Genomic DNA, 12,333 nt, shown 5'->3' on the forward strand with positions numbered 1-12,333 from the left:
TACGCAGGGCTGGTTTTGGCCTAGTTGAAGCAACAGATGAGTGACTTTCGTCAAATATAAACAGCAGCAGGCCAAAGAAATCCAATCAGAGAAGATTTTCTGATCAACATCGTGCTTATCAAAGCACAGAACTGGACTACAAGGCAAACCTGGCGTTTTAAGTAGAGTAACAATAAGAAGTACTTGAAACCAGTATTTGAACCAGGTCTGGAAAATGAAGATATGTCCGACCTAATCAAGATCAGAAAAACACCAAAACCTAGACTTAACATCTGATTTTCTGTCTGTATGTGTTAGTTTGTGGTTTTAATACATTTATCTAACTGCTGTAATCTAAAATTTGCTACTCTAAGGTCTTTAAATTAGCAGTTTACTTACGTGGTCGCCCCCTCTATCCAGTCACCTTTTCCCAAGTTGTTTGGCTGTCAGTTCTTAGTTTCAGTGAGTATTTAAACAGCCATTTACTCTGTTTCATCGTTCGCCAATCCACCAGGATCAGGTCCAAAACTGCAGGATGTCAATCACCGGTCATAGTAGGTGGATGAATGACAGCAGCATTCAGTAACTCACCACAGAGGCCTCATGTAAGTGCAGCTCCCTCGGTCTGTGCTGAACCTGGTTTAGTCTTTAGTCCCTCGGTGTGATCACATAATCAAGGCACCGAGCCACAAGTGGATTACTTCAGCTAATGACTTGGTACGACAGACTGGTCTTTACATAGAAAGATGGCAAAGTGCAGAGGTAAACGTAAGTGACCAGAGGGAGGCCAGCACTTTTTTTTTGGTCTTGGTCTTGGTATTTTTTAATTACAGGTGCTTTTTTCTTTGGAGTCCGGGATTGTGTGTGGGTGTGTGGTCAGATGTGTTTGAATTTGACAGTCTATCAACAGGAATTTGTAACTTGTTTCTTATGAAATCTTGAGCCAAATGACAACCCCTCCACTTATTATCGCTGCAGTGAGTGTTGAAGTGACAGGTCTGATGTTACAGGTCTGTTCATGGCAGGCTGCAGAGAAAAGTACATCCTTGGTGCTGTGTCCCACTTCTGAAACATACACAGTAACCTATAGTAGTAGCAATTATTAATTAGGCTACTAATCTTCTGTTGAGGCTCAATTAGGCCTGATTGTTAACTTCGTCTAAAATTGTTAAAAGAATGATCATAAATGCACATCACAAGTTTTCACAGTCAGAGTTTTGTTTTTATATCATCGTTTTGACGGAAGGACTGACAGAAACATGGAAAAGCAAACAAAAATTACATTTGAGACGCTGTAAGCAGCAGATTTGGGGCTTTTTTTTTATCAAGCATTGATGAACGCCTGTCACCTGACTGGTTATCAAATTATAACTGATTAGATAATTTTCTAAAGACTAATCGGTTAATTTCGCTAACAGATTAGCTGGGCGCTAATTTCATACTTTGAGATGTAGGTTTTCAGTAGCACCATGTATTTTATGAAGTCATGTAATAGACCTCTGTGTGTTGCCAACACATCATTTTAAATCCATATCTTAATATTAAATATGTTTTTTGAAAACCGTTGCTTTACAAACAAACCTGAACGTTCCCGTTCTTGAACACCTCCCTCACTGGACGTTTCATCGTATGGCGAAGGTGAGTTAGTTAATGTTGGTTTGTTAAAGTCAGCAGAACCAGCTGTCCTCTCTGTTATCGGGATAACTATAATGATTTATAGAAATGTGGCAAAATGTGAATTGTTTCGTGTGCTGGGTAACAAAAATACCTTTTAAAAATGGGGCGTATTCGAGTTGCTCAAAAACACGATACAGTTTCACCCTGGTTAAGATAGGGCAAAGAATTGTACACAGCAGTTTTTTTGGCAGTCCTATTTAATATCTGATGCAGCAGTCCTGCAAAAAATCCTATTTTTTATAAAGGTATGTTCACCTTGTGTAACGTTAATTATTAATTTTGTATGGCCACTGAATTTTGTATGGCCACTTTTGTATGGCATAATACTTCCTGATTTTACAACACTTATTAATTTTCCATGCTGGTTGTTTACATCTTTTAAAGTGTCATTGAGAGGACTGTAAATTATGCATGCTTTCAGAGGGTTTTGAAGCCTAAATATTGCCTTAGATTGTTTTTAGGCCTATGACAGTTTTCCATTACTAAGCTAGTTAAGTTACCTCCATGTTAGCTGACATCGTTGCTCAAGCAAACCACCAGATTGATTTTAAAGATCTTAAAGGAAAGCTGTACAGGGAATCATTAAAACAGTAGTCAAGCACAAAATAGGAATCAGGTCACATAATATCTGTTTTCCTCCCTTTTTCTGGGGATCGGTGCATTTTAATTGGTAGTGACCATAGACCCTTGGTTAGATTTAAGGTCACGTCAGGTTCAGCATAGTAAATCCTAAAGACTTTATCCATGAAATTAAGACAGAAAAGACAGTAAGACTAAATATAAAATGAACACAATATCATAAAAGAGTAAAATTAAGTATAAGATAAAAATTTGGAAAAATAGTGAATTGTGGAAAATAGAATAGTAGAATTACAGCAAATCATAGCAAGTTTGTTGCTGTCAAAATGTGGCTCCACGTTGACCAGAACTAGTTGAACATATCAGCTACTGTATCAACTACCAAGAAGAAATACATTCTCGGAAAAATTTCCCAAAAAGAATCATTTGAGACTCAGTCAACAGTATCTGTTAAGTATCCTCAGAGAGCATCTGACCAGCAAGCTCGTCATCCTATTTATCTACATTTTGAACACAAAATCCATCAGATGACAAACTCCTAAGAGAGGGCTTCATTATTGCACCATAATAATCATTTTTTACACTTGAACTTGAAACAGGAAGGGAACCTCCCCGCAGTTAGTGTGAGAGCATTTAACACGTTGTCCTTTTATCAACCCTGACTTAGCTCTGTGTGTCAAGAGTCTTAGGATGAAGATCGCTGTGCTGGGAGCCACTGGGCAGACTGGACAGTATCTGGTCAACCAGGCGCTGCAGCAGGGTCACACGGTCACCGCCATTGTCAGGAACCCGGGAAAACTCACCGTACAGCATGACAACCTCAAGGTAAAGCAACACTGATTTTGTTAGCTGTAGACACATTTCTATTGTGCTGCTGCTCTCTGCATGTTGGGTTCAAAGTTCAGTCTGTGAGACCGTTTGAATGTTTTAGTGTCCAAATGATAATAAGCACTGAATATGTTTCTGAACAGTAGCCACAAATGTTCTTGTAGGTTTAACATCTATAACAATGTGGACTTGACTGCAGCACTGCATCAATAAGCCTGGTGTTATTCTATATTTTTCTTATTGTCAACAAATCCCATAAAAATTTTTTAAAAAACACTAATTTATTATATTAACACCATAAGTAATATATATTATAAGTAACACTTGATATATCTGAGTCCTCTGTGTCTTCAGTGTTGTCCAAAAACTGTCAAAAACACTTAAATTAGTGCCTGTTGCACTGGATGAATTGTTCCTTCAGTATGATGACTATTGGCACAGTACTGTTTTGAGTCACACTCTCTACTCACACACCATCCTCCTCCTGTAAATACTCACAACAGCACAAAATGTGCATTAAGCTGATGCTAAAAATAGTCCCCAAGAAATTTACTCTTGTTTGAGTAATATTTTCAAAAAACTACAGCGTCCACAACCAAGATAAAAAACAAGCAGTTACATTGAGCCTCATTTGAAGGAGATAACACACATTCTTTGGAAAAGTCTGAAAATAAATGTGTTAACTATGTAAAGTGCTATAACAAACATGTGGATGTAAATGTGTGTTCTATGGTACTTTTATCTCTGTAATTTCTCCCAGGAAAACCATAAGGGGAAGTGACAGATATTTTAAAGGGATAGTAAGTGATTCTTGTTCATATTTGAACTTTACTGCCAAACAAATACATCCCTCCCTCCCTTCAAGGCAAGGCAAGGTTAATGGTATAGCACATTTCAACAACAAGGCAATTCAAAGTGCTTTACATAAAACATAAAAGCAACATAGGGAAATTGAAAAAAAACTATAAAATAAAATATAATTTTTTTAAAGGGTTAAATAGAAAATAAAAACAGGATAAAATTCATTTTAAAGAGTTGAATAGGAAATAAAAACAGGGTAAAACAGGACAGTTAAAGTCACAGTGCAGTGTAAGGTATTGATCTACAGCCTTACATTTGATTTAATTAAAGGTAAAATTTCAGTGCTCCCTCTGAAGCTCCGCCCCTCAAATACCTAAGGTTTCTCCAGTGTTGAAATGTCTTTGCTCATGCCTGTTCATAGAACTGTCTTCTCTGATTATTAACGCTGAAATGATTCATCAAGAAAATTCACATTGATGCAAAGAATTTGCTTTGTTTAATCCATATTACAGTGCACTGTTTCCCACTGATGACAATTACTGTTGCACCATGCGTTTACGCTGTGGACAAGTAAATTTGACAGATTACAAAATGGAGGAACAGAGAGAAAATAGCGAGGGACAAAGAAGAAACAGGCTAGAGAAAAAGACAAAAAGTGTCCAAAGTATGAGGTAATGTCAAGCTAAAAGAACAACTCTGTGTGTCTACTGTAAAAAACGAACTAACCGCCCACAACAGCACGATGGCAATGCTTCAGCGCCTGAGCAAAAAGCATCCAGTCTACGCAGTGACTCCAAGGAGTGGACCCGAAACAAGGTGACAGTACTGTTAGCATTTAACGGAAATCATGATTGCTAGTTGACATGAAGAACTGCAAAGGTATGGCACAATTCTTAGTTGTAAATGTGTAACAGTACGTTTGTTGTCATTGTTCTCCGACTGGTTAGTCCGTGAGTTTGGATTGTAACGTTACAGTGAGATGAGTTACCTAGTTGATCCCAGAACCGCAGGCACTAAGCAAAATAATTTCTTTTACTTCCAGTTACTCGATGAATTGATGGAATAATCTGTAGAATACTAAAATAATCAATACCTGCTCTTTATTTTATTTTGTCTTCTGTCCTTTCCCTCTTTGGCTGTTTCTCGGCCATCCCTCCTCCTTCACAGTTCCTGGAGTCCAGCACATTGTGCCGGTGTATAGAACTCTCTCTCCCACTACCCCCCTCCCCCCATCACTCCGGTGCACAAGTACTAACTGTTGCTAATTGGCTGGAACAATGCTGCGTGGCACGGTCCTTACCACTTTCTTTGTTCTTTGTTTTCCATTTACAGAGCCACAGCTGTGTAGGACAACAGGTTTTTTTTCAGAGCACACACAAACCATGAGGAAATATATACTGAATTTAACAAAAAGTGTTTTGGATTACAATCACTCACTGTCCGTTTAACAGCAAGTAAAAAAAATCTACAAGGAGGTCATTCACTGCTCCTGATCTGTGTTAATTGAACTATACATATATTATTTGTGTATCGCTGCTTTTAGGTGGTGGAAGCTGATATTTTCTCAGCAGAAACTCTGGAGACTCATTTCAAAGGACAGGATGCGATCATGTCCTGCCTCGGCTTCCCAGCCTCCTTCTTTTCGGCGGTGACAGGCTACACCGCGTCCATGAACGCTATGATCAGGGCCATGCGAGAAGCCCGAGTCAACAGGATCATCACTATGACCTCCTGGTACACTGACCGTAAGTCAAGCCGAATCAAACTTATAGCTACTTCATTGTGAACGTTGGCTTGTCGCTGCGTTGCATTGTGGTGTAATGAGGCTGTTACAGAATTTGATATCAAATTATTTTCTTCAAGAAGTTTGTCCTTACTTTTTGCTCAGAAGTGGGCCAAGCATCTACACTGCGTGCACAATTATTAGGCAAATTGAAATCTTCAGTATATATTTTATTGTTGAACAAACACAATGCTCTCAGTCAATCCAAAATATAATTGAACCTCAAACCTGAATGTTTAACTATAGAAAGTTAGTTTTGTCTTGCTCTGCAGACTATATACACACTATTTTGCCAACAGTTTTGGGACGCCTGCCTTTACATGCACATGATGGTTAATGACATCTCATTCGTAATCCATAGGGTTTAATATGGAGTTGAAGCTGTTATAGCTGCACTCTTTGCAGCTATAACAGCTTCAGCTCCAACTTGGACAAGAAGGCCTGTCTCGCAGTTGCCGCTCTAATTCATCCCAAAGGTGTTCTGTCCCAGACTCGTCCTTATTGGATTGCCAGACAGAGAAGCGTGATTCGTCACTCCAGAGAACAAGTCTCCACTGCTCTAGTGTTCACCAAAACAAATTTAGTTTAAGTTAAGTTTTTAATTCTGTGGGAAAATCTGTTACATAAAATTGGTCTTCACATCAAAGGATTGTCATCAGAAGGAAAAGTTTTTTCTGTGCACCTTCGTGGTGCAATGTGAGACATTTAAGAAAATAATTTCTCTGTTTCATTACGTTTTCTGTTGTTGTTAGCTAACTCTGGAACGCAGTCATCTTATCTCATCCGGTTCCTCCTGCTGCCGATCATCCGAAGCGTTCTCACCAACATGCATGAGATGGAGCAGTCTCTGCAGAAGACTGAGGACATCAACTGGACTGTGGTTCGCCCACCTGGTCTCAAGAACCTGCCTGCCTCAGGTAAAAGCAGTGGCCAACAGTGGGCAGAACCACACCTATGAACAGACCCAAAAACATTTATTTAACATGGAGGCTGTCAGGGTGGCGCCACCAAGAACAGCAGAGCGTCATTCAGCAAAGCGTTTGCCCCTGCCTTGGGATCCATTTTGACATAGTTCAAGCTTATTAGCATGCGCTCTGATTACTTAATGCAGTGTTTATGAGAATGAATGGGTTGATTGTGTGTGAATGCCTTTCCTTTCCTTGTGGTTTCAGCATGTAACTTCACTACCCGAAGGACCAAATTGAAAATGCTGTTGTTGTAATGCCTCGGTTTTAACATCCATGTGTCCTCCACAGCTGAAGAGTTTCTGACCCATGAGGGATACTTTGTGCCCGACAGCAGCGGTCGCCCTGCAGGCAGCGCAGTGGGGAGAGGAGACGTGGCTCGCTTCATGCTCTCCCTGCTCAACAGCAACGCCTGGATCAAGAAGGGAGTCGCAATGACTACCAAATGAGAAAGAAGAGACAAAGGGTCGGTACCCTAAGTACAAAAAAACAATATTTACTCACCAACCTCTTAGTGGTATCTAACCATGCAGATACCACCAGCTTTTCTTAAATTTGAGATATTGGCCTTTGAGATTTTTGCCTTCACCCCAATACAAAAGAGGTAGATGGAAGTTTTTTACACTGTACACTAGCTAAAAAATTTTTTATTAATAAGTTATTACTGCTGTAAACTACAACACTGTGTTTCCATTACTCTGGATTATCCCACAGACCGCACAGTACCAGTTTTCACTGGCACTACTTTTAATCCAAACCAGTCCCTGTGGAAACTGTTGATTGCACGTTGAGTGCAGACAAACGAGGACATCACTTCTAAAAATGTTTTTTTTAATGTTTCAATGCTGCGACCACTACAAACAACATCATGAACCTCCAGGCAAATAAAGCCAAAAATATCTTTATGGTTAGACAGACTAGAGCTACAGGGGAAAAAACATTTTTTCGGGTTAACTGGCCCTTTAACAAACTGTGCAACTGTGCCTTTTATTTCCTGCCATCACACGCTACTATTGGATATACTGTAATGGTATAACTGCTTTATATAGCCTTATCTGTCTTAGATATGTATTTCTATTTATCAGATTCTTGTTTGTATTAGTTTGAAAACCATCAATGAGTGTACCATTTTATTAGACCGGTGTTTCTGCTGATAGCAGTACACAAAAGAGAAAGTCAGCTGGATTTACAACATGTCCGTTTGCTTTTGTACTCGAAAGCTATTAGTTGATATTTCAGAATGAATGAAGCTCTTCATACTGTTGTGCCATGTATTCACATGAGGACTTTATATTCAAATATGTGCTGTATCAGTTCTGTTAAATAAACACAAAATAATGAAACTGTGAGACAGTTTTGGGCCTTTGGAAATCCTGGGTGGTTTATCAATCCCTTTGACTTCTGATTTAAGCTTACAAGAAGATCTCGAATGCAGAACCATGCTTGTATACAATTTAATCTACCATAGTTGAATGTTTCAAGGTTTCCAAATATCAGCATTCATCAGTATTTAAAGAGCAAACAGACACGTAATCATATGTGGCAGAAAATGCTTGTTGGACTGATGAGTTCAGTTTTTTAAGATTGCAACACTTGGGGCCACACACACATCTGTGATGTAAAAGCAGGTGATATAGAGGAAACATAGACAAATAAAATCTCAAAAGTTACAGTTTAAACTGAATGAATGTCTGTGACAAATTTCATGGCAAACCATCCAATAGATCTCCAAAGTCATTACCCTAAACTCCTAACATAAATCAAATGACAACAACAACAAAAAAATGGTTTGGTCAGTCTTTCAAATCACTCACTTTTTGCTGACAATCAAGAAACATCTATCACAAAATAAACATTGTACACTGAGAAGCACTGAGATGTACTTGTTCAAACATCACCTCCGGTCTTGAGGGAATGTCTGCAGCTTTGCCAGATGGGGATTGTTTTATGTACACAACATGAGACTGGAAACTTGCAATTAATTAAATATTTAAATACATGTATCCTGGTGCTTCAAAAATAAAATACATTATGCTTATGATCAAGAGGAGAGTCTTTCAGGCCAGGCAAGTTAACTTCCCGATATGTTGACGGAAACCATCCAATGTGGCTTTGGTACTGAGTGATACTTTACAATTAACCTGTATATGCTGTACAGTAAATGGCAAGATTATGGCTCTGATTTGGATGTTTTTTTTATTTACAAAGCCTGCACAGCTGCTGTGAAACCGTATGTACATTTAACAGCTTAAAACTGCATTGTGGAACGTTTGTCTCCCCTTCTGTCAGTGAGAGTAATTACACAAACACTGCCGACGTTCAGAAATAGTAAAGTTCAGAAGAATAGTGAGGTATTTCCACAGTCAGAGACATTTATCTGTTATCTACAGGTGCTGGTCATAAAATTAGAAAATCATCAAAAAGTTGATTTATTTCAGTAATTCCATTCAAAAAGTGAAACTTGTATAATGTATACATTCATTCCACACAGACTGATATATTTCAAGTGTTCATTCCTTTTAATTTTGATGGATTCTAACTATTATTAACTATATTATTCTAACTATTGAAAACCCCAAAATCAGTATCTCTGAAAATTTGAATATTGTGAAAAGGTTCAATATTAAAGACACCTGGTGCCACACTCTTATCAGCTAATTAACTCAAAACACCTGCAAAGGCCTTTAAATGGTCTCTCAGTCTAGTTCTGTAGGCTACACAATCATGGGGAAGATTGCTGACTTGACAGCTGTCCAAAAGACGACCACTGACACCTTGCACAAGGAGGGCAAGACACAAAAGGTCATTGCTAAAGAGGCTGGCTGTTCACAGAGCTCTGTGTCCAAGCAATAGAGAGACGAAGGGAAGGAAAAGATGTGGTAGAAAAAAAGTTTTCATTAGTTGTCAGTTTTAATCATCACAATTAAATGAAGTAAACATTTGAAATATATCAGTCTGTGTGTAATGAATGAATATAATATCCAAGTTTCACTTTTTGAATGGAATTACTGAAATAAATCTACTTTTTGATGATATTCTAATTATATGACCAGCACCTGTAGGTAGAGTAAATGCAATAGCGACATAGCTTCCTCCAAATATTTTACAAAAGCTGTGTCTGGACATGCGGGTCTGCCCTCAGTCCCTTCCCTCACCTACATTGCAAAATCTCAATTCAAATCAATTCAAGTGGATTTATTGGCATTACTTCATACACCGTTGTAAAGCATATTATTAGTACAAACTATACAAAACAAATCATAAAGCTTCTCTCCAATGGATCATTTTTTTACACCATTCGTGGAGCTATCTACATGGCTCTGGGTTGCTCCTGGCAAACCAATCATTGCTGGTTGACGTAAAACGCATCATTACCGGTACCCCTGCGCGGGGATTGTCGCCACAGACACGAGGGGCGAGTTCAGCGTCGTCAAAACGTAGCTAAACGTTTTTTTCCAACAGAAACGGTGGTGCCTTGAACACCCTGCTGTGTACGCAAGCGCACTGCATTTTCCTGCTTTTTTAGTGTTTACAAACTTGTCGCAGCTGATTGAGCAACACCTGAGACACTCCCACCAAACAGAAGAAAACATACCTCGAAGCCCGTTGCGGAACGTTGCAAGGAAACATGTCGTTCAATCAGAAAACGTTGCAAACCGGTGCGAAACGTTTCGAGATTGCACTCGCCCCTGGGCTGACTGCAGTGCTTTATGGTTCAGTAAAGTGCCAAATCCGTACCGCCAGCAAGATCCGTTTTGCACATGCGCATATCGAGATAACAATTTTTTTTAATCATTGGAGATGAAAGTGTTCACTATGATGTAATTATAATAAACTTTAGATATGAAAAAGCTTATTCAACAGTACATTTTTAATTGACAACACTAACAATGTAGCAACACAAAGGAGGCTAACCCTAGCTGCTAGCATGGCAGATGTAGGGCACAGCTGTAGGGTTAGGCGGTCGACATGCATACAATCGCTGACTAGGCACACACCCCTGTGATGGTTAGGGTTAGGTGCTTTGGGAAGCTGTCAACGCCTTTTATACTAACGTAGCTAGCGCTTCCGGTCATGACCATCTCATAAAGACATCAAATAACGCTTTGTCAGCCTTTCTGAAAGCGTCACTATTTGAGAACAGACAACAACACACGAATAATTATAAAAAGGCACATTTGTTGTAACCTTCTTTGGCAGAGAGGACCACTTTTGTGCAGAAGGGATCTTGCTGGTGGCACGGATTTGGCACTGACATTCAGCGCAGACAAAAGCAAAACAAGCAAAACATTTTTTTCAACATGTTGTGTATGCAAGCGCACTGCATTTCCCCGCCTTTTTAACGCCATTGTGTTTACAAACCTTTCGCAGCTGAATGGGTAACACGAAGTACGTAATAAATTTTACCCAGCAGTGATAGGCTTAATCATTGTGTGAACTAGTTTGTATTTGGCAAGGGCTTAAATTTAAGAGACGTCATAACAGCATCTATTCCATTAAATACAACAACAATCAGAATCAAGATTTGTTTCCCCTTAAATCACAGACCTCTTCCACTTTTAACATTCAGGTGAAAAGAGGTTTACACATTTCTCAGCATGACGTCTGGGCACAACACAATGTTCGTAAACATGCTTCAAAGTTTCTTCCCTATTGTCTCATCTCTGTGCAGCTCAGTCTAGTTTTCCTTTTCCACTGCATACATTTCGTTTATTTTCTCCTGGTACATCTTCACAACAATGGGCCGCCTCAGTTTCATGGTGGGTCCTGCACAGACAAAAAAAAGAACACTGTGTTAAGCAGATGTTAATCTGCTGAGCGACACCCGCACAAAGATAACATCTGATCCACTGTAGCCATGAAACCCTTTCTGAGGGAGAGATTCATTCGCTAGTGAACAACCTTCACCAGAATGTTGTCTGGCATGCGGCACAGTGACAAGGCTTGTCTGATTGCGACATGGCCTTGATTAAAAGCTGAGTAAACTTACAAGTAGGGTAAAAAGTGATTCCTCGTTCTTTTTGGGTGTAGGTTTTTGTTCCAGGAAGCAAAACAAAACACCACAAAACTCACCCAGCTCTCCTCCACTGATAGAGAAGTCTCGCTCCAGTATCACCCACTTCTGGATTTTCTGGGCGTTGGAGGTCGCTCTGGCATTGACCCGCTCCAAGCCCTCCTGAATGGCTTTGTAGATAGCTGGCTCCTTAATGGCTATGATCTCCGACACATTGGTTGCTGTGACGCCGTGCTGCTGGCAGAAGTCTAAAACCTCGGGACTCAGCTTGTCTGTGGGCTCGCCATTGTCGTCTATGACACACTGTGGAAAAAGGGGGGGTCATTATTGTGTTCGTTTTATTCAATTATTAGCTGCGACTGTCTGCAGGAACGGAGACTCGGTTACTTTAAGAGTGAGCAGCATGGAGAGGAACTTGAGCTTGTCTCCAATCAGCATGGTGTTGCTGATGATGGGCACCTCAGCCTTCAATGCGTCCTCAATGGGCACAGGAGGGATGTTCTCTCCACCTGCAGTGATGATCAGCTCTGGGCAAAAAAAGACCGTTTAGTTGTAAAAGTACGGCACTTGTTTGCCAATATTCAGGATGTAATTAGGGATCCAAGCAGCGAAGAGTCAATCTTCTTTCATTATTTTAATATCTGGATTCATCTGCATCTTTGCTCCAATGGTCTTCTGCTCTAAAAATGTCAAATTATACGACTTTT

The 12,333-nt window shown here is 39.6% G+C and overlaps 2 protein-coding genes across 5 annotated transcripts; one reads left to right on the forward strand and one right to left on the reverse strand.

Moving 5' to 3' along the window:
- The first annotated feature begins 530 nt into the window (after positions 1 to 530).
- Positions 531 to 7,961, forward strand: LOC123960488 (flavin reductase (NADPH)-like). Of its 4 annotated transcripts, none has more exons than XM_046035253.1 (5): positions 531 to 584; positions 2,917 to 3,060; positions 5,408 to 5,609; positions 6,400 to 6,564; positions 6,904 to 7,961. In XM_046035253.1, the coding sequence occupies exons 1-5, from the start codon at positions 546 to 548 to the stop codon at positions 7,059 to 7,061; spliced, it is 708 nt and encodes a 235-aa protein (XP_045891209.1). In that variant the 5' UTR covers positions 531 to 545; the 3' UTR covers positions 7,062 to 7,961. The 4 variants fall into 4 exon arrangements, with proteins under 4 accessions (XP_045891209.1, XP_045891211.1, XP_045891212.1 ...); XM_046035255.1 differs by lacking the exon at positions 531 to 584 and adding an exon at positions 706 to 747 and having other exon boundaries at positions 2,903 to 3,060; XM_046035256.1 differs by lacking the exon at positions 531 to 584 and adding an exon at positions 711 to 741 and having other exon boundaries at positions 2,903 to 3,060.
- A 1,831-nt stretch (positions 7,962 to 9,792) lies between these two features.
- On the reverse strand, positions 9,793 to 12,235 carry LOC123961019 (long-chain-fatty-acid--CoA ligase ACSBG2-like). Its single transcript, XM_046036106.1, has 3 exons — positions 12,014 to 12,235; positions 11,686 to 11,929; positions 9,793 to 11,379 (listed from the first exon to the last, which is right to left on the reverse strand). The coding sequence occupies exons 1-3, from the start codon at positions 12,062 to 12,064 to the stop codon at positions 11,291 to 11,293; spliced, it is 384 nt and encodes a 127-aa protein (XP_045892062.1). The 5' UTR covers positions 12,065 to 12,235; the 3' UTR covers positions 9,793 to 11,290.
- Positions 12,236 to 12,333: the final 98 nt, after the last annotated feature.

This window comes from Micropterus dolomieu, linkage group LG21 (genome assembly GCF_021292245.1).
Source record: "Micropterus dolomieu isolate WLL.071019.BEF.003 ecotype Adirondacks linkage group LG21, ASM2129224v1, whole genome shotgun sequence".
NCBI classification, from domain to species: Eukaryota; Metazoa; Chordata; class Actinopteri; order Centrarchiformes; family Centrarchidae; genus Micropterus; species Micropterus dolomieu.

What these genes read in the sequence shown, in the direction of transcription:
- LOC123961019 (XM_046036106.1), bottom strand. Translation starts at nt 12,064, where the DNA reads ATGCTGATTGGAGACAAGCTCAAGTTCCTCTCCATGCTGCTCACTCTT. An exon ending in CCATGCTGCTCACTCTTAAA is followed by an intron (nt 11,930 to 12,013) that starts GTAACCGAGTCT and finishes CTTTTTCCACAG; the next exon opens with TGTGTCATAGACGACAATGG. An exon ending in TATCAGTGGAGGAGAGCTGG is followed by an intron (nt 11,380 to 11,685) that starts GTGAGTTTTGTG and finishes TTGTCTGTGCAG; the next exon opens with GACCCACCATGAAACTGAGG.
- LOC123960488 (XM_046035253.1), top strand. Translation starts at nt 546, where the DNA reads ATGACAGCAGCATTCAGTAACTCACCACAGAGGCCTCAT. An exon ending in ACTCACCACAGAGGCCTCAT is followed by an intron (nt 585 to 2,916) that starts GTAAGTGCAGCT and finishes CTGTGTGTCAAG; the next exon opens with AGTCTTAGGATGAAGATCGC. An exon ending in GACCTCCTGGTACACTGACC is followed by an intron (nt 5,610 to 6,399) that starts GTAAGTCAAGCC and finishes TGTTGTTGTTAG; the next exon opens with CTAACTCTGGAACGCAGTCA.